We start from the raw sequence: 25903 nt of genomic DNA on the forward strand, positions 1-25903 counted from the left end.
TCAGTGAGCCAGGCCCCTTCCTAGTCACTCCCATTTCTCTGGACTCCAGCCCTATGCCATCAGCCATCACCTACTCTCTGAGGTAACAGGATCACTTCACGGGGCTACTTGGGGAGTCTAAGTGATACCGTTCTCAAGTATTTAGCAACGTCTGCCACAGAGGGGATGCTTAATGAATTGCACCTGACCTTCGTCATCCCTTCCTTAAATAAAACCTACTAAAACATCTTTAAATTGGAAAACACATTTTTCAAAAAATATTTATTTATTTGGCTGCACCAGGTCTTATTTGTGGCAGGTGGGATCTTTAGTTGCAGCATGTGGGATCTAGTTTCCTGACCAGGGGTCAAACTCAAGCCTCCTGCATTGGCAGCACAGAGTGTTAGCCACTGGAGCACCAGGGAAGCCCCAGCCTTGCTTCTTTCTACCCCTGTATGCAACCCACAATAGCTTCCCCTGACAAAGAGATTTTATTGGTTTCACCACATGCCACATCACATGCCACATGGATGGATATCCTTCCACTAAATTGGCCTTAGAAACAGTTTCCCCTTCCCCCTATTCAGTCCCAACAGAATGACACAAAGTTCAGAAGCAGACATTTTAATATGAAGCTTCTCTCTCCATGTTTCGAATGAGCTTACCTACCATTTGTCTAACCTGGAATTGTGCGATCAAATAAAAGAAGTTTGACAATGGTGTAACAAAATTCTTTAATAAAATTTATAAAAAAACAAATATTTAAGAATAATTTTTGCAGCTTGAATTGCTTTCCTTTTCCACTCCCAAAGAAAATACAAAATTATCTGCACCCACACACATATACACTCAAAACTATAGTGACATTCTCTACGTAGAACTACATTAGAGTTTAAATTGCTGAAAAATTAAGACAGTTCTAAGAAGTGGTTGAGAGATGTTCCTTTTCTTCTAAAAACAGTTGATAGGTAGGGAAGTAATTTAGATAAAATTCTTGTCTATGGTTGTCAAAAGTTTCTTAAAAGATGCATTTCAACTAAAGGAAGATCCAAATTAATGTACTCCCTACCCTCACCTTCCTTTGCTAACACCCTTTCAGCGAGTGTTTTCTTCCTCTGCAAAGGAAAAACAAATTGGATTTGAAAAATATTCTCAAGTTTCATAGCTGGAATTTGGGGCAAATGTGTCCAGACCAGCTAGAATTTTCTATAAATATCAAAAAAAGCAGGCTTGGGGATTCTGTGCTTTGGGTGCAAGGATCCTGGCAAGAAACACATGTTGAGATTCCTCTAGTTCAGAATTTCCAGGGGGTGGAGGTAGAGCCACCTCAACTGTCCTCAGCCTCAGTTGGCTCAATGACAGTCGCCCCTGCCATCTCCAAGCCCATTTTTCACTTTTGCCCTCTGCTGTGCCCTCTTGCCAGCTTCTGTCTTTGGCTACAGACTTTAGGCACAATTCCAAGTCCTGGAATATATCACTCTTTTGTTTTAGAGAGAAATAAACATTAGAAGTCTAGTAGTGGGACTTCCCTGGTGGTCCAGTGGTTAAGAATCCTCAATTCCCCTGTTAAGGGATGCAGGTCTGATCCCTAGTCAGGGAACTAAGATTCCCCATGTCCTGCAGGGCGGTCAAAAAAAAAAAAAAAAGGTTCAGTGGCACCTGAAACTCACTGCCTTTTCTGGCCCAGCCTCCCTATTTAGAACCAAAGTACCTTGTAATGATATTCACATGACCAACATCCTTACTCAGAACAAGTTAACTGAATAGATGCCCATTACAAGTTACGTACTCAGAAGATAAAAATGAAAAACCGTTTAAGCCGTTAAGGTCTTAAGAGTACACAATACCCACTCAGTACATGGCCAGCCTAAGACATAATCCTCTTTCCCTAAAAGGGCCCAATAATGTCTGCACCAGAGAAATGTAATAGAATTCAGAAGGAGTAAGAGTGGATCTCAGAACACAGGACATCAGTGCAGTGATGGGAGGAACAAAAACACACAATTTATATATATATATATATATACACATAATAGGGAAATTGACCCCTCCCCTTCCTTTTAAAAATGAGACAAAGCCCTTAAGGAAATCTGCAAGTTCCTAGCAGAATCTTCTGAGGCTGAAACCATTCTTTTGAAGTATTAAAATTTAGGGGTCTTTTGGACATCATCACCATGTCAAGAGCGATGAAAGGAAAAAGATTCAAGGAATAAGTATAAATCATTCTAGTACACAGATTAGATCTATAAAGTGGAAATCAGGACTATGCTATCACTGATCAGTCTCTTCTCCAGAAATGTATCCCAAGTGAAGGGAGCTGGCAAACAACCAGGAGTATGATTCCCGCATTTTCCATCACACGAGTGTAGGGACCCATCTCTCTTCCCGTCAGTCTTGAGTCCCTTAGTCATCCTCGCCACCTCCATACATGTCCGCCAGCTTCTTGAAGCGATTGCCCCATTCGTTCAGGTAGTCATAGTCCTGGTCCTGGTCTGACTCTGAGGAGTTCAGGGAGCTCAGACTAGCAGCTTCAGAACCACTTCCTTCATAATCAAACACCAGCAGGGAGTCATAGGGTGGGGCAGTGGGGTCAGTATCAGCTGCCTTCAGGTTCTAAAGAAGGAAGACAATAGGATCTTTTATTGAGAGGAATTGCACACCTGTCATCTTAAGCAAAATACCTTCTCTTGATGAATAAAGCAAAATGTACACAACACATAACAGTGCAGCCATCCTGCAGAACGCCAGGGCAATGAAGGCCAACAAAGTAAACTTAATACCAACGGGAACAGAAGATGGTCATTACGTATTTCTAATGAAAGGAGAAAGTATGTAGCAGAATGTTTCAAGTGGCAAATTATATGTAGGCAGGGGAGATGAGCACCAGCCAATCCAAATGGACAGAGACTAAAAACAGTCACACCAGAACAGTCTTGTGTGCGTGCTAAGTCGCTTCAGTCGTGTCCGACTCTTTGAGACCCACTGGGCTCCTGTCCATGAGATTCTCTGTTCATAGGATTTGCATTCTTTTCTTTATATACATTTTCATAATTTATATTTATAATTTATATTTTTAAAATAGCAAACATTTTATTTTTGTAATTAACAAACAGGTACAAGCACAAATAAACATAAATGGAGGAAAAGACCCGATCCAGCTGTCTCTAAAGGGATGGTTTAAACTGGCCCTTCCTGTTTTCAGTTTTTCTAAGACCCATTGCTAGAATGGATCAGGCTTGGTCATGTCCAACATAGCTGTGCTTTCAGAGTCCCTGGTGATGACAACTTCCCTAGAAAGCTAAAAGCCATGAAGACTCATTTAAGGCCAGTGGACCGTCAGACCAGTCCTGAAAATCATTCCAGTGACCGAGCAAGTAATCAGGTAACATAGTTTAAGGAACAGATCCCACTGGTTCTTTTTATTATTTTATTATTTTTTTTATTATTTATTATTTTCCCTGGTTCTTTGCTTAATCCCACCATTTCTTCCTCATCTTACCTGAAGCTAATTAACTTAGAAGTCCTGACCAATAACCTGTAGGATGAATTTCTTTCTTGCCTAACAGTTTGCTAGAAAGATTTTGGTCCTCTGCTCTGCCCTTCCTACTTCTTGAATGGAAAACAGACCCAAGGCCTGGAAGCGTGGCAGCCATCTTGTGGTCATGAGGCAACAAGCATGAGAACAAGGATCTACATGCTTAGATCATGCAGCAGAAAGATAGAAAAGGCTGGTGCTCCATCCTAGACTACTTCACCTCAGTCTTCTATTTGCACATGGTATCATATTTATTTAAGCTTCTGGTATTTATAGCTGAACGCATTTCTGTCGTATACAGAAATTTAATATTACATCCCAGTGCAATGCAGGGAAAGAGACCCATTAGTGAAACCAAACTGAATCTACTTTGAGTCTCTTTCCTTCCTAATTCTATTAAATCCTTTCAAACAATTCTCAGTTTTTCAGCATGAGTTTTGCAAATTCCCAAAGACTAATTCAAAGTGCTATTAGTTCTGAAATTTAGATGAGGCACAAATTAAAAAAAAAAAAGGTGGGAAGAAGGGAGGTAGCTCACGGATCATGCAAGATGAAAACACAGTGAAGGAAAGAACCTAAAGACTTTTCACTTTTGACGCAATTGCTCCTCTCCAAGTTTACAGATGAGCTTGCTGTGCCTTGACTTTCGACTGTGCTTACTTACTTCATCAATAAAGTTTCCAATTTCATCAGGATTGGCAGGGCGGGGTCGGTACTGGGGCACACTCATGAGGGTTGGTGCCACGTCATTGCGAGTCACTTCAGGCCGAGCATCCAGGCCCCTATGTAACTGGCTCAAGTCAAAGTCCTTTAGAGAAAAAGGTAAAAACAGGGTAAAGAGTAAAATAGAAACAGTCATAAACACAGGGTCATATATGGTTTACATATTACAGTACTGGATGAGGCCTAACTATCAGCTGTATGATGTCTACAACCATGTACTAATGTAATCTGAAATGGCAGTTAGTTTTGTTTTTTTTTTTTCCTGAAATGGTAGTTCTCAACCTATGAGTCTCCAAAACAGCACTGGAAGGAAATATAGCATAAAAGCCTTGTGAAGAACACTTGTGGGAAGAGATGGAGATTGTTTTAAGAACTTTTCAAAGGGTATGATTATTAGATTGTTATTCAACAAATATTCACTCCTTTCCCACCATATCCTCTGTGAAAAGAACAGAAATTCATTTCTTGTGGGGCTTTATCCTTTGACTTGCTTTGACCAACGGAACATTAAAACATGTGACAGAGGCAAAGGCTTTACGTGTACTTTGCCGGGACAAAGAAGGCAGGAATTACATGGAACTTATCTGAGTGCAAGAACATAAATGTTAACAATGTTTATTAATGATGATGGTTAATGACCACATCTATTTTCTTGGGTAAGGTCTTTTAAAAAAAATACACAAAGTGACACAGAACTATTTTACATGTCTGCCTTCTCCTAATCATTGCTTCTTCCAAATAAAGAGATTGCCATTAAGCTTTTTCCCATGGTTTTCAACACCCACCTGGTCTTCTTCTCCACCTCCTTCTTCATCATAGTAATACACATTGTCCCGGGTATCATCTTCTGGGGGCAGTAAGGGCTCTTTGACCACCCTTCTCCTCCGAACAAGTAGCAGAAGCAGCAGAATAAGGACTGGAGTAGGGAAGAGAGAGATGAGAGCCACAAATCAGCAAGGCTGTAAGCAGCAGCTGGCACAGACCAGATAGACGGCTGTTAGGCAACTTACATGTCTTCACAGCCCTGGGGCTAATATATGCAGCACAACACAGTAGACAATTACATGTGACCTCAAGTGTGGTCTTTAACTGGACCTTAAACCCATCGGTCATTTCTTGAAATCTGGGGCAAAGTACTCCAGGAGCAGAAATGGTCCAAGTAAAGGCCTTGCAGCAGGAGCAAATTGGTGTGATTAAGGAAAGGCCAGGTCAGCGTGGTTGTAGCAGGGTCATGGGGGGAGAAAGAAGTTGGGGGGTGGGTGGTCAGCAGAGGGACCTCGTGCAGACCTCTGGAGGGACTATGGCTTTGATTCTGAGTGAGTTAGAGCCATTGATGGTTTGTGACCAGGGCTGTGTCAGCCTCAAGGTGATGGATACATATTATTCTTATTCAGTTATGCGGGTGGGGCACAGACTATAAAATCACATAGCACACAATAAAAAAAAAAAATCAAAAAATTTAAAAATTAAAAATAAATGACAGCAAAAAAATTACTTGGCATGCTCTTTATCTTAAGCTTTAAAATATATTAATTAATTTTCGAAGTTTTCATCTGCTCTTGGGCTATATACAGTTAACATTGTAGAAGTAAAAGGCTGGAGCACTCGCCAGCAGTACTTACTCAGAAAAGCAAGGATGCCTCCAAGGATTCCCAGGATGGCGGGAACTTGCAATCCTGCTTCGGCATAAGCTGTGGCCTTCCTGCAGTTGCTGACGATCCCATCACAGTCACACACGTGCACGTCAAGTGTGGTCACCTGGTCTTTGTTCTGGTTGTCTATGAGCTTGAGATTAATTTTGTGGTCACCCACCTCTAAGGTTTTCTTTGGCTTCAAAATCAGAGATTCACGTTCTGGAGGAAGCAACAAAAATGAGGGGACTGAGAGAAAAAGTTCATTCCAGACTAAAATGATTAAGGAACTAGAGACATTCCAAAACCGAGTGAAGATGACAACTATTTGAGCTGCAGCTTAATGGGCAGCATGTCACAGACTCAGGTGGGAGAAACACAAAAGGACCTTTGGTTCAATGTCACAAATGTAAAAGGGACCAGGAAACACGCCTTAAAAGGGGTGACAAGTGTATACTGAGAAGGGAAATTCAGAAGGGTGGGGGAGAAGGGAAGCAGAGAGTCAGAGAAAAGTTTGCAAAATAAGAAAGACTCCAGTGCCCACCTTGGTCATTGTACTCAATGGTCCAGTTGACACTCGCCCCGTGTGTCAGTTCTGCTGTGAAGGGGGAGGTGTTCGGGGGGAGATCGGGATCAATGATGTTGATGATGTGAGGCTCGGGATTCCTCTGGCAGAAGTCCATGACCCGGGGTTCTGGTACGGGGCCATTGTCATTCACATCATCGAGGAACAGGAGCAGGGTGCCTGTCCCAGTGGCCGGCGGAGAACCTAGTACAGAGGAAATGTCAGAGATCAGGATCACCAATGAATCCCTACTGCCTCCCATCAGACCAAATCCAAATCTTGTCCTGGCTCTTCAGGGCTACAGCACCAAACCCCAAGCTGCCCTCCAGAGCCACCCACCCTGCCGGTCCCCGGCCATCCTCAACTCCTGGATGGGCAGGCCTCTGACTTCCTTATTCCTCACTTTGATAATAGTTACTCAAGTTATTCCTCACACCAAGGACTCCCGGGCTTCATACATAACTTTATTCATCCATTAAATTTATCCTCTCTATGCCAGGGTGGGAGGTGGGTAGGGAAGGGAAGGAATGAGATGAGCTTGGGATTAGCAGAGGCAAACTATTACAGAGGATGGGTAAATAACAAGGTCCTACAGTATAGCACAGGGAGCTGTATTCAATATCCTATGGCAAATCATAATGGAAAAGAATATGAAAAAGAATATATATGTGTATAACTAAGTCACTCTCTGTACAGAAGAAATTAATACATTATATGTCAATTATACTTCAATGAAACTTAAAAAATATGTATTTTAAACCACTCTAAAAATTCCTCATCACGGGACTTCCCCAGGTGGTCCAGTGGTAAAGAATCTGCGCTCCCGCTGCAGGGTTCACGGGTTCAATCCCTGGTCAGGGAACTAGATCCTGCATGCCACAATTAAAAACCAGCATGTCACAAGGAAGATTGAAGTGCCTACATGCAGAAACTAAGACTTGATGCAGCCAAATAAATTAAAGAAAAAAAATCCTCATCACCCCCTACTCATTCACTTCCTCTGAACTTCTAAGGCTTTAGGGTCATTATCACAGAGTTGAGCCTTTTAAAATCACTGCAAATCAATTTTCAAATAAAATTTGGAGATTTGTACATATTTCTGTTTGTATTTCTTTCACATCCTGACATAGCATTTGGTAATACAAAAGGAAGGTCCTCAAGGAATTATAGGAGAAAAAAGCCCAGAGGAATATATCTCAAATCCATAAATATCTATACCTGGGTGGCTGTAGTGATTTTTTTTTTTAACCTCTTAAGAAAATTGTGAATTAAAGAAATTTACCATTTTAACCATTTTTAAAATGTACAGTTCAATAGTGTTGGTATAATCACATGTTGTGAAACAGCTCTCCATAACTTTATCTCACAAAACTGAATTCTGTACCCATAAACAATTTCTCATTTCCCCTTCCAGTTCCTGGGAACCACCATTCTACTTTGTTTCTATGCATCTGACCACATTAATCTCTCATCTAAGTGGAATCACACAGTATTTGTCATTTTGTGACTGGTTTATTTCACTAAGCACAATGTCCATTGGGGGGAGAGAGGGAAAGAGACTTAACCAGAGGAACTAGCAGTTCTCTTTAACAGTAATTCTGCTTCTGAATATCTATCTGAGGGAAACACTTGCCTCCCAGAGGCATGTACAAGGATGTTTATTATCATTCACAGAAATAATGGAGAACTGGAAACAACCCTGGTGTTTTTTAATGTGTGAATGCTATATGCTATAATATATGCTATATATATGCTATATATATATTATGCTATATCCACATAGGGCTTCCCTGGTAGCTCAGCTGGTAAAGAATCATCCATATAACGTTTTACTGAAAAGAGACAGATTTACAATGTGCCAAGATAGAGCTCTGTGTCTTCAAGGCATATGTTCAAGGGAAAAAATTAAACATGCATATGATAATGGGTTTTTTTGTAATAAAAACAAAAATAGGCTATAAACCTGACAGTAGCTTTATAATAAACCATATTTCCATACGTATATAAATGTATTTGAATACAGAGAGTCTGGAAGGAGCCACGTTTCACTAATGGTGATGATAATACAAATAAATGACAGTCCTTACAGAGCACAGAATAGGTTAACAGGCACTCTTCCAAACACTTCTACGTAAATTTAACCTAGATAGGGCATCATCATTTTGTCAGATAAAAGAAGTAAGAGACATAAAAATTAGGTAATAAGTTCAAGTTCACACAGGTATTAAGCTTTGGTCCTAGGATCTAAGCCCAGGCCGTCTGGCTCCCATGGGGAGCGAGTGGTAAAAAGGAATTTCTGCTTGACCTAAATTCTGTGCACTTTGGACAATTATTTTGAGAATGCCTTAAGAATGAAAGAAAAAGAAAGAACTCATGCCTCCAAAAGGACAGGGGCAAGGAGGTAAGCTATTTAGGAGCGGGAGACGGCAAACACTCGATGGTAGGGGCATCCTCACCATTGTCAGTGGCTATAATGAGGGCCGTGTACGTGCTGTTCTTCACATGCTCGACATTCTCTCTGTCCAACTCAGCCCGAGTGGAAATGGCACCTGTGTCTGGATTAATCTCCAGCCAGTTGGCAGCGTCCCTCCAAATCCGATACCTGGAAAGACACAAGCTCTGGTTTAGAACAGGAACAGTGAACAGCAGATAGCTGAAGAAGGTGAAGGTTCCTCTTTGTTTGTTATACTTTGCTTCCCTATTTCATTAAAAAAAAAAAATCACATCTATAGAAATTCTACCAGAAAGGTTTGAGGACCATCCAGGTACCCTTCACCCAGATTCACTCATTGTCAGTATTTTGCCGTATACATAAGTGGATGCACATATAGACATAAATCCCTGTTTTGCTAAACCATTTGAGAATAAGTTGCAGACACCATGTTCCTTTACTGATGAATACTTCAGTTTGTTTTCTCCTAATAACAAAGGCATTCTCTTATATAATTTGATTTTCAATTTCAGGAAAACATCACTTCATACATGGTACATATTCAAACTGTCCGCTTCCTCAGAACTGTCCTTCATAGCATCCCCACTCACCCTTGCCCAATTCAGAATCTAATCCAGGATCAGACACGGCATTTAAATGTCAGATTTCTTTCTTTTCTTTTTAAACACTTTGCGGCTATGTTTTTCGTTTTGTTTTTAATTTATTTACTTGGCTGCTCCAGGTCTTAGCTGTGGCACTTTCATTGCCGTGCGTGGACTCTCCAGTTGTGGTGTGCAGGGTCGTTAGTTGTGGCATTTGGGCTTAGCCGCTCTGCATGTGCCAAGTAGAATCCCAACCTTAGTTTCCCAACCTGGAATTGAACCCTGTTTCCTGCATTGCAAGGCTGATTCTTAACCACTGGACCACCAGGGAAGTCCCAGACATCAGATTTCTTTAGTCGTTCTCAGACCAGCCCCCAAACGGTACAGTAGTTCTCAACTGGTCACAATACGGCACCCAGCATCTCTGCCATGAGCATTTGGAGATCTGTGTGGACACAGTGTGGGGCACTATTGGCATTTAATGGGAGGTGCCAGGGAGGGTAAAGTTCCTTCTGGTATTACACAGTGAAAAATAAATAAATAAATAAAAACGCCAAGAAAATATTGTTAAGCAGCATCTTATTAAGAAAACCAGAATCAGAAGAAACATAAGCACGAGAAACTGATATACTGCCTAGTTACCTATCGGGGTCATGGAAAGGCTCAGAAAGGGAAATAAAGAAATTGAAAGAGGAAAGGGTCCTGGATAATCATGGACTTATCCTCAGGACCTAAGAAGTGCACAGCAATGAACTACATATACAGAGTGGTCTTTATTCCAGGAGTAAGGCTCTCTGCAAACATTATTAAGACTTGGTCCTTGAACTTCCCCCAAAAAGATGCTTTGAACATCTGTTTCGCTACCACAAGCTAAAATACCAACATAGCCTGGAGAACATAGAATCCCAGGCTTTACTAGCAAAACAAAAATCCTACAATATCACAATGTCACTAATACACCTAGCAAAAATAATAATTACTTAATAATGTCTATTCTATGTGCAAGTTTCTCTATTTGCCTCAAGGCTGCTTTTTATAGTTGGATTGCTTGAATCTGTCTTTAAGCATAGTCTACACATTACAGTTGGTTGATTTGTCTCTTAATTAATATCTTTAATCTATGGAAGATTAACACCCTCACCCTTCTGTCATTATTTGTTAAAGAAACTGGGTCCTTGGACATAGAGCTCCCATATTCTGTATTTGACTGACTGCTTCCTTGTGGCATTTAACTTGTTCATTCCCTGCACTGCATCTAAACCAGATCCTAAGTCTTGATTAGATTCTGTTTCAGCCTTTCTTGTCTCTCTCAAATATTTAAGTTGTACATGCTGTTGAATCACACTGAGTGGCACGTCGTATTGGACTGTCCTTGCTTTTTCAGTAGATGTTGAAATCTATCAGGAGGTTTGGATGATCCCAGCTGAGTTCCTCCATTAAAAACTTCTCATTATCCTTAATCCCATTGCTTCTAGCAGCCGTGAGGATCACTACCTGGAACCTTTACCTGGTCCATCCTGTACCGTGCACACTCACAGTTTAAAGGCATTTATGAGTCATTCCAATCAGGGTGCCAGGATAACCTCGCTTCCCAGGATAACCTCAACAGTTGAGGTTGCACTTGTTGTGAGGTTGCACTGAACTCTTCTTGTTCAGTTTATATATAATAAGTTACAAGCAATGATACTAGAACACAAACACCCCTCCCCTAAACATGAATATGCTCAGTTAATCACTACACCTGGCTCTACTCTGGATTTGCATAACTTTTTCTTAGTAGTTCAGAGCATTCTGACAGTTTCCTCTAAAGTAAATATTAACTGACAGGAATCTCTCTCTGAGAAGACATACTGATCAAGGTCTTTGTTATCCCTGGAAAACATGCCCTTGCTAACAAGACCCAGATGTGCCACGCTTGGATTTGTGCTTATAGTCTTCCCCTTGTGCTTCCAACATTGTCACACTGGAGCACCAAGCATGCAATCAGACTCAGCCCTCAAAAGAAGAAAAAGGTTCTTTTTCGTACATGGCCACAAGGGTATTGCTGTAGGTTGATTTGTCTGTGTGTTTTCAGCATCTGTGGCTGTGATTTACATTACAGAGGTATCTTCCAAGTTAGAGGAAAAAAGAAACAGTAAGCTACTTTCAACACAATGCCATGTGTATAACTGAAAACCACATTCCTGTTATACTTTGTGAGAGAAGCACAGTAAATCTACAATGGCTGACTATGGAGGAAATGGAAAAGGTGTGGGAAATGGGGGCAAAAGGCGGAAGAAAAAAAAAAAGTCAGGGACTTCTCCTTGGTGGTTCAGTGATTAAGAATCCGCCTTCCAATGCAAGTGACACAGTTCGATCCCTGGTTGGGGAACTAAGATCCCACAGGCTGTGGGGCAACTAAGTCCATGCACCCCAACTAGAGAAGCCCACACAACGCAGTGAAAGATTCCACATATGACATATACATATGACTGAGTCCCTTCACTGTTCACCTGAAGCTATCATGACACTGTTCATCGGCTATACCCCAATACAAAATAAAAAGTTCAAAAAAAAAAAAAAAAGACTCCACATGTGCAACAAAGATCCTGTGCGTTGCAACTAAGACCTGAGGCAGCCAAATAAATATTTAATAAATAAGCAAGCAAGTCAAACAAGATAAAGGTCTTACACAGGCCAACGATGATAAAATGCCATGAACAAAATAGTTTGTACACATACATACGCACACACCCAGTTGCTCCAAGTCCATGGAAAGCCCCTCACACTTACGTGATCTTCTGTTCCATAAATGTGTCTGGCTCCCGGGCGGTATAGGATGTGATCTCCAGGCCCACGCCAAAGTCCTCGGGCACTTCCACTCTCTTTTGAGGAGGTACAAAGATGGGGGCTTCATTCACATCTATCACGTCCACAGTGACGGTGGCCGTGGAAGTGGGGAGAGTGACTTCAAAGGGGGCCACATTTGTCACTGCCACATACAGGATGTACTGCTGCTTGGCCTCAAAATCCAAGCCCTAAGGAACAGAAAAACCAAGTTTAAAAAAATACATTCTATGTTACAAAAAAAAAAACACATACACATTCAATCCTTTCTGATAATCAATATATCAGTGGTTCTGAAATCTGGCTGTAGTAAGAATTAACTTGAGGGACTTCCCTGCTGATTCAGTGGCAAAGGCTCTCTCTGGGCTTCCAGTGCAGGGGGCCTCGGTTCAATCCCTGATTAGAGAATGAGATCCCACATGCCACAGCTAAGACCCAGCACAGCCAAATAAATAAAAAAATTTTTATAAAGGAAAAGAATTAACTTGAAAACTTTTTTTGCGGGGGGGCCATGCAGCTTATGGGATATTAGTTCCCCCATCAGGGACTGAACCAGGGCCCTTGGCAGTAAGAGCGAAGAATCCTAAGCACTGGACTGCCAAGAAATTCCCTTGAGAACTTTTAAAGAAAACAGATGCCTGGGTCCTAACCCCAGAGCCAGTAAATAGGAATCTCTAAGGCTGGGATCTGGACACTGGTATTTTTAAAAAGCTCCCAGTGACTAATATGCAACCAGATTCACGGTGAGGTCCCCAGGAAGAGAATAAAGATGAATTACATGAAATCTCAAGTGGGAAGCCTCTGCTAATAAACATAGCCCACTGAGTCATTTATTAACCTGAGACTAGTAAGAATGTTCACATTCTATGCTGACAAGCTGTTTGTGTGGCAGCAGATAGATAGACAACCCTGCCTGGCCATCTCTCTAACCCCAGTAAGTTTAGTGGCAAGAACATGAAGTTCAGAAGCAGTAAGCAGTGAGCTCAAATCCTGGCCAGGACATTTCCTAGCTGTGTGTTTTAAGCAATTTAACCTCAGGGTCTGTTTCCACATATAAATAGGTAGGAAAAGAAACTATCTCGCAGACGCAATGTAAGGAATAAACTGGAACTTTTATGAAGGACCTTGTACATGAAGGGAACTCAAATTACTACCGTCTTTCTTTTTTTGACAGAATAACATGAGAAAACCTTGACATCAAATGTTTAGTGGGAGAAAAGACTATGTACTAAGTGATTCAGAAATGAAGTGGCTCCTCATTTGCTCAAGGGGAGGTCAAACCTCTGGGGCTAATCTTGGGATTCGCTAACTCTTTGACTAACTTCAAGAAGGAAATCACTCCGGTTCTTGGGGTTTGAGTTTCTTAGACATTTTTCACAGGCATATCTGTCCCACTTCTAAAGTCATCTAGCAAAGTAGCAGTAACCATAAACCATTTTTCTTCTCATCTGCAAAACAGTTGTGGGAGATGGGCAAATGTTCCAGAGAAAGAGGGTATTAAAAGAGACGGATATGTATGGCTAAGTCTCTTCGCTGTTCACCTAAAGCTACCAAATACTGTTTATTGGCTATACCCCAATACAAAATAAACAGCTTTAAAAAAATTGTATTTTTTTAAATGGTATTTCCTGGGGAATTTCCTGGTAACCCAGTGGTTAGGACCCTAGGCTCTCATTGCCAAGGGCCCAGGTTCAATTCCTGGTCAAGGAACTAAAATCCCACAAGTCATGAGGTGTGGGGGAAAAAAAAGCAAAAACATTTAGGGTGCTATGTGGGAGCTTCCTGACTTCCCACATGAGCCTGAAGATTCACTGCAAACCCCAAATGGCCCACTGGAAACTGGGAGAGCCATCTTCCCCTACTCCACCCAGGCCACACCAGACTACACTGGAGAAGGCATCAGGGACAAGGGTCATTGGCTGGGTGGTCAATTTCTGCATCTCGCAGGAACCATACAAACCTTAGCTGTTTTCAGAGTGCCTTCATTGGTGACTGGGTCCGTGACAACGATAAACTGCTTCTCGTTATCATTTAATACTGTGTAAACAGCCTCCCATGCTGGGGTGCTGGGGACGTCGGCATCGGTCACTGTGAGTGTGGTGATGGCCACGTTAGCCTCGTTCTCAGGCACCGACCCCACGTACTGAGGAGCAAAGGAAAAGATGGGTCACTTAGGACATACTCAGACCGAGCCGTGGAGCCAGGACTCAGGGGGCTAAAGGAGTCCTTTCTTGAGCCCAAGCTTTGAGAAGAGCCTTGGAAGAAGTGCCCACCGTATCAGTACGACCCTTATTTCCTGTCAGTGGAGCAGCCGGCACTTAGGTGCCCTGTGGGTACGTGAAAGAGCCAAGGCCCTGCCCGCCCACGCCGCTCAGCACACTCTGGCCCAATTACGGACTCTGTCGCTTATCCCCTGCTCCCCTCTGCTCACATCGCTCTCAGTGGTGCCAGTAATTTTCATAAAAGTCTGGCCATTACAGCCTCCTGCCCTTTGATAACACCCCACTGCACTTAGGATACACCCTGAAATTTTAAATTCAGTTCACAAGGTTCTGTAGGAGGCAGCTTCATTTGGCTCACTACACTATTTTTCAGTTATTGCTATGCAGCAAGCTTTCTCTTGATTCAGGGCATCAAACTGTCTCTCCGAAGCTTCTCTTGAACTAATAAAGCCTAGGCTAGGGTGGCAGACACTGCTGTCTACTGAATATCCATTCTCCTCTTCTTCTCTAACTTTAATACATGGTTGATGGCAGCAACATGACCAGGTAAAATACTATATTTCCAGTGTTCCTTTGCGGACAGCAGTAGCTAATGAGAGGTAAATGAAATTTATGGGATGGGTCTTCACAGAAATAATAAAACTTGACTTAGCATCAAAGTCATAGGCACCTCTCACCTTTGCCTTCTTTCTGAACAAACCAGACACAGCTGGAGCTCCATGCGCCATCCTGGGCCACAAAGTGACATTGGGGATAGAATCCATGCACCAAGGATAGAGGGAGACTGGATAAAGGAGGCTTGGTTTCTACTGACAGAGTGGACTACGTACCTCTGAGTCTTTTAAAGTATAGAAAAAGGCAACCCTATTTGTTTAAACCATTAAGAGTCAAATCCCTGTTACTAACCATTAAGCTGATTTCTAAGGAACACAACAAGGTTGCAGGTTCCCAGTACTTTCTCCCTGACTGCATTTAATAAAATTACACACAATAATTAGTTGTCTAATGTCTCCCTAGCTAGACTCTAAGTTCCATGAGAACAGTATCATCGTCTGCTGTGTTTGTGATGATACGCCCAGTGTCTAAGACAGTGCCTGGTATAAACCAGAGGATATTTATTCAACAGATAAAGCCTGGTAAGATCTGCTACCAAGATGCCCAATACGAGGACATGGATTCAGGAGGTGCATTTTGCAACTTCAGAAACCTAGGCCAACAGGCACCAGGCTGAGGATGGCAGACAACTGGCACCTCGACCTGCTTGCTCTTTAGCTTGAAGTTGACTAGTCTGGGAAGAGTTACCCAAGGGTTCACCCCTGAGATACTGGGAAACAACCAAGGCTCTTTCTTGGAGACTGTCTAAGAAGGGGCAGGGTTACCGTGGTCGGGTCGAATCTGGGAGCATTATCGTTGGTGTCCAGGACCGTGATCACGGCCGTTGCAGTTGTGCTCAAGCCTTCGCCGTTAAGGTCTGCTGCTTGGACCGCCAGGGTGTATGTGGGAAAACTCTGCAGAGATCAAACAAAGCCGAGTCAGGACCCACAGCTACATCAGGTCCCACCTGGCTCCCAGCAGAGAAACAGAGTATTTTTTCATCTGTTTAAATGCCAATAACCCCACCTGCCTGCCTGGCCCCAAATATCTAGACAAACACTGAGATGCAAAGCTCTGACCATCACCATGCTAAGTGGCGACCAGCCTTGGCAGAGTTTTGCGTCATCCAGGAAATTGAGTTAATGTGTATTTGCCCTCCACACCCTCTGGATCCTCCTGACCCCTGACCTCCCGGTCCAGCCCGGTGGTGAGCACACTGATGACGCCCGTTTCCCTGTTGATGGTAAACATTTGGTTGTGCGGCAGCGTGGGCTCTTGGGTGAGGATTTTGTAAGCGATGGCAGCATTGTGGGTGTTCACATCGTCATCTGCATCTGTGGCTGTGACCTGCATCACAGAGGTTCCTGGAAGCAAAGAAGATTCAGTCAAGCTACACTTGATGGTTTCCAAAATTCTGACCAAAGTGCTAGTGGAGGAAGAAAGCATTCTACCAAATGAATGAATGGTGTTCCCAGAACCCAGCTGGTTCAACTGAAACATTTTGGTTCAACTGAAACATTTTTGCTCTCATACACTAAGTGAATAGTGCATAGGAGAGGAAAAACCCCAGCAATTTCCACAATTTGCTTCTTAGCCACATTTACTCCTGAGAGAATGGTCATCTGAGATCACTGCCTTCAAGGTGGAAGGAAACATTTATAACATTTGTGACAAAGCACTAGTTCCCAGGATACTGAAATAACTCTTTAAGAATCAATAGGCAGGGAATTCCCGAGTTGTCCAGTGGTTAGGACTCTGTGTTCTCACTGCCAAGGGCCTAGGTTGACTCTCTGGTTGGGGAATTAAAATTCCCCAAACCGAATAGTGGGGTGGGGAGAACCAATAGATGAAAGACAAAAAGCCCAAGAGAAAAAAAAGGGCAAAAGACTTGAACAGACAAGTTGTAAAGAAATCCACATGGTCACCAAACATATGATGCTTCTTTGGCCAATTAATAATCATAGAAATGCCATTTTACGTTACACTGAGATGTAATCACATACTCAACAGACTGGCCAAAAAGAAGTCTAACAATTCCATGATGTATATTGCTGGTAGGAGTATAAATTGGTTCAACCACCTTAGAAAACTGTTTGTCACCATGTAGAAAAGTAAGCAAAACTAACAAGATGTTACCCAGTGTTAAGTACACACATCAGAAAAGATGAATGATAATAAGGGAATGATTATCACAAAAGTCAGGGTGAAAGTTGTTCAGTTATGTCCAACTCTCTGTGACCCCATGGACTATACAGTCTATGGAATTCTCCAGGCCAGAATACTGGAGTGGGTAGCCTTTCCCTTCTCCAAGGGATCTTCCCAACCCAGGTCTCCCCCGTTGCAGGCAGATTCTTTACCAACTAAGTCACAAGAGAAGCCCATAAAAGTCAGGGTAGTGGCTGCCTTTAGGGGACAGAGAAAAATGTGATCAGGAAGGACTGTACAGGGGCCGTAAACTACTAACAAGATCTGTTATCTTTTCTTGGCTGCACTGCACGGGGAATCTTTAGTTCCCCAACCAAGGTTTGAACTCACATTCCCTGCATTGGAAGTGTGGAGTCTAAACCACTGGACCACCAGGGAAGTCCCCAAGGATCTATTTCTTAATAAGGGAAGGTTGTTCTTAAACTGCTCTATAGTTGTTTATTTATGTAGATGCCCCAGGTCTTAGCTGTGGCATGTGGGATCTCTGGAGTATGGAGTCTTGGCCACTGGACCACCAGGGAAGTCCAACTTGCTCCTTTCTTAAACTGGGCTTGAACATTTTCTACATGTTTCCGTCAGGAGGATATTTTACACACACACTATCTTCCAAAGAGGTTCTGTGCCTATGAAGGGCCTGACCCCAAATGCCAGCCCCAACACTTAGAGCAGGGGGGGGTGTCCAAAGAATCCAAATTGTCTTGGTGGGTGTTGAGCTCCTCGTGGCTGGACATACCTGGAAGAGCGCCTTCCAGGACAGAACCCTTGAAGACCTCCTGGGTGAACTGGGGCTTGTTGTCGTTCTGGTCGGTCACGGTGATCACAATCTCCATAGGCTCCTCAATAGCTTGTCCGTTCGAAGACACAGCATGAGAGAAGAGCTGCAAGAACCAAGTGAGGGTTACTCGGGAAGAGGACATGGGAGAAGTTGTCCGACCAGAGCAGAGTGGGCTCCACTGGACCCCACTCCCTTCCACTCAAATAAGGACTCCCCAGCACAGAACCTATCCCACACATGTGCTGCTGCTTCAGTGAGGTCATGGCACTGGTTAAGACCATGACATGGGAAGACCCATGAGCTGGAGAACAGAGGCCCCACTGCCCACATGGGGGCTGAAGACCAGGCAGAGATAAGTGGAAACCTGAGACTCTCTGACTTACTCCAAGCAGGGTCAGATCTGCTCTGGACACTTGAGTCTAGGGTTTCCCCAAGACCTTTCTGCATTTGGCATCAAGGCATTACCTCCCAACTTCCCGGAGCTCACACTGCTCTCAAGGCCCAGAAATGATTTTTGTTCTCCAACATCATCACCAGCCTCTGCCTTCGTGTCGTCGTCGTTGTTTAGTAGCTAAGTTGTGTTTGACTCTTTATGACCCCATGGACTGTAGCCTGCCAGGTTCCTCTGTCCATGGGATTTCCCAGACAAGAATACTGGACCGCGTTGTCATTTCCTCTGCCAGGGGATCTTCCTGACCCAGAGATTGAATCCACGTCTCCTGCATTGGCAGGCGGATTCTTTACCATTGAGTCAGCAGGGAAGCCTGTCTGCCTTTATGTCAAGGACTTTCAATCCCAAGAACAGGTTGACATCTTGGGTCTAAGATCATGTCTGATACCTCAAGACTTTCCCCAACTTTATTCCTAGCAAAAACAGCCCCTAGTTTTTCCCAGGTCCTCCTGTCATTTCTCCTTATTGACAGGTCTAGAGGAGTCAAGCTCTTCAAATGTCTAGAGCATCTGATCTACGATCAACATGAGTTGACCAAAATATTTTGGAAATATGTAACCCCATTGTTAACAAGCTTCCAAGAGACACTCACGATGTACTTGGCAATGTGTTCTCTGTCCAGAGGCTGCGTCACTTTTAACCATCCTGTTTCTCTTTCAATAATAAAAACACCGACAGGGGGTGTGTCAGCTCCTTGGCCAGTGATGCTGTAGAAAACTTGGGTTTCTTTATCCCTGTTAGATTTGATCTGGAGACAAAGCAGAAAGAGATGAATGAGTATGAAAGGATCCTGACATTGGTTGTTTCCCCTTTCTCTCCTAGGTCCTTCTCGGCCAAATTCTCTCCCAGAGAAATAGGGGAACTTCCTTCTGTACCTGGACCAGTGGCTTAGGAAATGGGCCTTTCTCATTTTCTGGGCAGCTGATAGGAGGAATAACCCAGTCTCTCTTCTGTCTCCTGAGACCATGGTGGGGGCTGGGAAATGTGAGTACTTCCACCTGGGTTCCAGAAGGAGAGTCCTGAAAGGAAAGAAGTTGAGGGAAAAAATGGGATAATTTAGGTGAGATGATACAAGCTGAACAGTTCAACCTATCCAATAAGAATCTCCTGTCTTCTGAGAGAAGGACATGGTTTCCATTTAGTAACAAAAGAAACAGCCAAAACAAAACCCAGTGAACCCTTTACCATATCACCAGGTTGGTTTCCTCTTTGGATCTGTCTTGGTGTCCAGAGTTCAGGCAATCATTATGCATACAAGATTACAGGGTTTGAGGGTTGACATTATTTTACAAGTTATATCAAGTCCACATCTCACACCTGTGTTGTTTTGGGGTTGTTTTATGCTTTTTGGCTGCATAGCATGCAGGATTTAGTTCCCTGACCAGGAATTAAACCCTCACCCCCTGCAGCGGAAGCACAGACTCTTAACCTCTGGACCACCAGAGAAGTCCCAACACTTGTCATTTTTAAAGGACATTATGCCCCCAATGACTTAATATCAGAGCTTATGCAACAATTTGATATTTCAGTGTTTTAAATTTTTTCTCTCATATTTTTCCTAGGGATATAGGTCTCCAAAGAGGAGTTAGCCTAAAGAATAAGTTTTGGGAACTGATACTAAGGATTACTTTGTGATCAATACTAATCCCTTAATCTCACTGTGTTATTTTATTGGTTTGGTTGCATTTGTTCTAACAGAAGTTGTTGGGATGGGAACCAAAAACACCCTTTGAGACTCAAATTGAACGGTTTTCGTGTGTGATAAAGATAGCTTTACGCACACACAGTGAAATAAGATAGCTGAAGATGAAAGGAAAGATCTTCTGAATTGTTTAAATGTTAAAGTGATTGGCGGTAACACAGTAAAGGCTCCAGAGGACAATTCCATCTTGCCATCTTCCACACTGTCACTGATGCTTGTCTATGAAGTATGTGTCAAACCTTATTTCTTACCTTTTAAAAATGTGATTCAAAATGCACAGGACAGACATCAAACATGACCAGATAGCATCACAAATCCTTCTCATTCCTTCGTACTAGCCACTCACACACTTCTTAAGACACACACACACACACACACACACACACACACACACACACACACACACACACACACACACACGTGCTCTGCATTCATCTTCTAGAGAAGCAGTTCCACCCTGGCCATGAGGAGGCTCTGGAGCCAGGCTGACTGGCTTTGCATCCTCACTATGACACCTTGGGCTGGTTATTTAGCTTCTGTGTCCCACATTTTCCTAATGTCTAAAATGAGGATTATATCAGTACCTCATAGGGTCCTTAAAAAGTGAAAGTCGCACAGTCGTGTCCGACTCTTTGCAATTCCATGGGCTGTAGTCTGTCTCTTTCCTCTGTCCATGGAATTCTCCAGGTTGTCATTTCCTTCTCCAGGGGATTTTCCCAACCTGGGGATCGAACCCAGGTCTCCTGCATTGCAGGTGGATTCTTTACCAGCTGAGCCACAAGGGAAGCCCTATAGGGTCCTTGGAAGGATTAAATGTGATACTAGTGCTGCCATAAAGCACTTAGGATAGTGCCTGAGGACTTCGCTGGTGGTCTAGTGGTTAAGAATCTGCTTGTCAAGGCAGAGGACACGGGTTCAATCCCTGGTCCAGGAAGATTTCACATACTGCGGGGCAACTAAGCCCATACCCCACAATGAATGAAGCCCAAGTGCCTAAATCCCGTGCTCCATAACAAGAGAAATCACTGCAGTGAGATACCCCTGCTCCTTCAACAAGAGAAAGCCCGCAAGCAGCAAATGACAACCCAGTGCAGCAAAAAAAAAAAAAAAAAAAGAAGACTAGTGCTTGAAACAGTATGTGCTCGACAAAATGCTAACAAAGATGATGGTTGGACTGGTTGGAAAACAGAGTTATAGTCTTAATGAAATGGAATTTGAGGTGTGACCTGAACACAGGAACAAATATTAAAGTGATTCTCGGTACTATATCTTAAGACTAAAAATGACCATCTTGCACAGCCGTAGTGAGCAAACAGACCTTGATGTATGAATGCAAATTCATTTGCCATACTGAAGAGGAAGGCAAACAGCATACTTTGCTGACATCAAGATTACAGAACATTTTCAGAGAATGATAATAAATAATGATGAACACTATGCTGGCAAAACATAACATTAACATCTTTATGTGTGAAATTATTATTATTATTTTTTAAATATTTATTTATTTAGCTGTGCCATGCAGCTTACAGGATCTTAGTTCCATGACCAGGGATTGAACCTGGGATCTTGCCAATGAAAACCCAGAATCCTAACCACTAGGCCACCAGGGAACTCCCATCATGTGTGAAATTAAAGGGAATCATGCCTAAGCATAAACAAACTGAACATGGGATTCATCCCTCAGGAAAAAAGGATACCAGACTGGAAAACTTATCTAACCTAAGAGAAAGAACTGGAAAGTTAGATCTATTTATAGTCTCCCCCCCCGACCCCCCACCCCCCGCTTTCTTGAGGTATAACTGACAAAATAAAAAACTGTTTCTATTTAAGGTATACCATGTGATGTTTTGATACAAATACATAGGACCTATTCTTATATGAATGAAATGAGAGGTAAGATTATCATCCCTTCCAATGTAGGGCCACCTGGCACCACAAGAGTGATTTGAACTAGAGACAAACCAAAGTCAACCAACCTCCAACCAGTTGTGGCAGACTTGCCACCTTACTGTCCAGGCTTCCCTGGTGGTAAAGAATCCACCTGCAATGTGGGAGACCTGGGTTCGATGCCTGGGTTGGGAAGACCCCCTGGAGAAGGGAATGGCTACCCATTCCAGTATTCTTGCCTGAAGAATTCCATGGACTGAGGAGTCTGGCAGGTTACAGTCCATGGGGTCACAAAGAGTCGGACACAACAGAGAGACTTTCACTTTCACTCAATATCTTCTTTTAAAAATCTCTTTCTTTCCCTTTCTCCCACGCTCTCTCTCGAGATTATATACATAATCCAACAATGTATCCAAGTAGAACTACATTTCCTGTACTACACCTGTTGCTAGGTATGACCATGAAGCAAAGTTCTGACTAATGAGATGTAAGAGGAAATACTGCTTCACAATGCCACAGAGCCTTCTTTAAAAAGTGGACAACTAAGTGATACATTTTGGGGCTTCATCATGTTCAACTTCCTACTGTCCAGAGGAAAGGTGTGATGACTGGAGCTCCAGCAGCCGTCTTAGACCATGAGGTATCACTGAGGACAGAAGCCATATATGTGCTAAGGATGACAGAATGAAAAAGAAAGAACCTAGCCTCCTGATGACTGTAAGAATCTCAATAATGGTCACAAGTTACAACTGAATTGCCTAAACTTGAAAGACAAATACTGTTTCACATAAACCACAGCAATGTGTGCTTTTCTATAATATGTATTTGAACCTAAACATGAAGGCAGGTGGCAAAGGTGAAGAAGTAAAGTTTAAAGACCAACTTTGGCTCATAAGAGGGCTCCATGCACCACTATCTAGCAAGAACTTATCAGATAGGACTAACATGAATGATGGCATCAGTTGGAGACTTGAGTCAGGAAGCTATGTTAATTTAGTTCTACTAAGTTCCCCATTTTCCAGTCTGTCCAATTACACCAGGGAGAAAAACAAGCTCTCCCAGGAGTATTAAATTCCTAGAATCTCAGCAGTCTTCAGGGAGAAAAACTAGAGGCAGCCTGAAAGGCCTTGGCACTTACAACACTTCCACACTCCCAGGATACAACTGGAGCAGCCCCCTAGAGAGACGTTCAATAGGAAGCACCACGGGAGCAGTTTAGAAACTGGCAAAGGCATCTGGCTTTGGGTAACAATTTCAGAAACATTCTTGCCAAGAATCTGGGCAGACTTATATCCTTTTCTCTGTGGCCAACTCACCCATCTGTCCACTCTGGGCTCCTGGTATGTGCCAGACCCAAGGGCCAGGCATTGCAAATTCAGTGGAGAAGGAGCTCATGGAGATTGCAATCCAATCAGGCCAAAGATTCACAGTGATTCCTCCCCTTCTTTGCCAAGACCCTCCCCATTAGAGACATGAAGAGCAAAATGACCAGAAAACTGACTTCGTGTAAATTCTTCCTCCAGGTAGAGACTGAGCAGAAAAGTTATAAATGACTGACTACTTCCATAGTTTCAGCATCTTACAAGTATTAATTTATGTAGTCAGTAGCATTTCCATTTTACAGACAAATTCAAGCACAGACAGAGTAAATAACTCCCCCATGGGACTTCCTGGTGGTCCAGTGGCTAAGACTGTGTTCCCAATGCAGGGTGCCCAGGTCAGGGAACTAGGGAACTAGATCCCACATACTGCAACTAAGAGTTCACATGCTGCATGCAACTAAACCTCTCAAGTGCCACAATTAAGACCTGACACAGTCAATAAATAAACATTTTAAAAATAAATAACTCCCCAGTGGAAGGGTTGGTACTCAATTCCAGACAGAATCCATGCCCTTACCCTTATTCTACACTATCTGCAGAAATAAGGTAGTGTATCTTGCCATCAGCCCAACAACAACAACAACAACAACAAATCAACAGCAAGAATTACTTCAGTTGGACCATGCGGCTATTTTGCATCCCATCCCTCTACCCCCAGGGGGCAGTGGCAGTGTCTGGAGGCAATTTTGGCAGTGTTACTAGCTTCTAGCAGTTAAGACCAGGGATGCTGCTAAACCTCATAGAGCACAGAGGACATCCCCATAATCCCCATAGAAATTATCCAGCCCCAGATGTAAATAGTGCCAAGGCTGAGAAACCTGGATTAAGCAGCAGACTAAAGCAATAGTGAACCTCCAAGACCCTCCAACTTACATGGTGGTGGTGGTGGTGCGCTGACACCTGCAGCGTCACTTTGGTGGAGAGCTTCCTGTGGGTGGAGTCCCAGGCGTGGATAAGAAAACTCAGCTCTGGGCGGTGAAGGTGCACAGGCCGCTTGACTGTAACCACGCCATCTGTGTGCACTTTGAATCGGGTGTCGTCAGAAACATAGACTGTCCTTGGTAGGCCAGCACATCCTTCAAAACTCACTGCAGGGCATAAATGACAGTGATTAGAAAACGGGGGAGATGAAACAGCATTCCTTTTCTAGAAACTGAACTTCCTTCACCCACTAAAAGTCTAACCCACACAAAACAGGCACAAGGAAAACAGACCACAGTCTGGTGACAAACGGCAAAAGTAACAGGTGCCATCTTCACAAGTCCAGGGCGACTTCACTGTGGTGGTTCTTTTCTCATCTACTTGGAGACTGAGAACAAACCTGCCTAAAAAGTAACTTCTCCTTTTCAGTAACAAAAAAGGGCCTCTCCTTCAGATGACTCTTGATAATGTGAAGAATAACTGAGACAGAATACCTATTGAGTCTAAAAGTTAGAGACTGAGGTTCAGTGAGATACTATGGATTAACTACATTTAAATAAACAGTGGAGGGACTTCCCTGGCAGTCCAGTGGTTAAACAATGCAGGGGACGCAGGTTCAATCCCTGGTTGGGAAGCTAAGATCCCACATGCCGCAGGGTAACTAAGCCCACAGTTACTGAGCCCGCGTGCCTCAACAAAGAGCCCATGCAGCCAAAATTAAAAATAAATACATAAATAAGCAAACAGTTTACATTTCAATAAACAGTGGCAGATAATAAGAGAAAGCCAGCAGGACATAATGGTTAAGAGCAAGGGCTTGGGCAAAATTTTTAACCTCAGTCTCTTCATCGGGCTTCCCTGTGGCTCAGCTGGTAAAGAATGCACCTGCAATGCGGGATACCTGGGTTTGATTCCTGGGTTGGGAAGATCCCCTGGAGAAAGGAATGGCTACACACTCAAGTATTCTGACCTGGAGAATTCCATGGACAGAGGAACCTGGCAGACTACAGTCCAAGGGGTCACAAAGAGCCAGACACGAATGAGTGACTTTCACTTTCTTTTCTTCATCATCAAAATGAGGATAATCATAGTGCTCACTCTTCAAAAATGGTCTTATTTACTGTCAAGGGTAGGGCTCAAGTCCCAGCTCTGCTTATTAGCTCTGAGACCTTGGGCACATCACTGAATCTCTCGGTGCTCCAGTTTACCCATCTGTAGAATGAAGGTATTTGACAACTACTTCCTAGGGTTGTTTTAAGATACACAGAACAGTGCCTGGCACATACTAGACACTTCATTTATTCAGTATTCCACAAAAGACATTGATAACGGCAGATATTCATTTAGAACTGATTATATGCTTATTTTCTGAGGCATTGAGAGGTAATGCCTGCTTGCAATCTGAGACCACCCAGTGGAGAAGCTCATCACTATCAGGGGAGACCGTGAAGATTTCACAGGAAAATCTT

At 43.0% G+C, this 25903-nt stretch overlaps 1 protein-coding gene across 2 annotated transcripts in view; it reads right to left on the bottom strand.

The window, feature by feature from the left end:
* Positions 1–696: 696 nt before the first annotated feature.
* The window catches only part of CDH1 (cadherin 1), a 71465-nt gene continuing 46258 nt past the window's right edge, over positions 697–25903 (bottom strand). Inside the window, exons 3-17 of one of the 2 annotated variants that reach the window (XM_043437591.1) lie at positions 24387–24601; positions 23898–23900; positions 19415–19558; positions 19132–19287; positions 18047–18191; positions 16297–16472; positions 15894–16022; positions 14253–14435; positions 12239–12483; positions 8890–9035; positions 6413–6637; positions 5860–6090; positions 5023–5153; positions 4179–4322; positions 697–2592 (exon numbers count right to left, since the gene is read on the bottom strand). In XM_043437591.1, the coding sequence (XP_043293526.1) occupies positions 2383–2592; positions 4179–4322; positions 5023–5153; positions 5860–6090; positions 6413–6637; positions 8890–9035; positions 12239–12483; positions 14253–14435; positions 15894–16022; positions 16297–16472; positions 18047–18191; positions 19132–19287; positions 19415–19558; positions 23898–23900; positions 24387–24601 (2483 nt within the window). In that variant the 3' untranslated portion in view covers positions 697–2382. The remainder of the gene's footprint in view (positions 2593–4178; positions 4323–5022; positions 5154–5859; positions 6091–6412; positions 6638–8889; positions 9036–12238; positions 12484–14252; positions 14436–15893; positions 16023–16296; positions 16473–18046; positions 18192–19131; positions 19288–19414; positions 19559–23897; positions 23901–24386; positions 24602–25903) is intronic. The other variant, XM_043437592.1, reaches the window with a different exon arrangement.

The sequence above is a fragment of the Cervus canadensis genome, chromosome 18, assembly GCF_019320065.1.
Source record: "Cervus canadensis isolate Bull #8, Minnesota chromosome 18, ASM1932006v1, whole genome shotgun sequence".
In the NCBI taxonomy this organism is placed as follows: domain Eukaryota; kingdom Metazoa; phylum Chordata; class Mammalia; order Artiodactyla; family Cervidae; genus Cervus; species Cervus canadensis.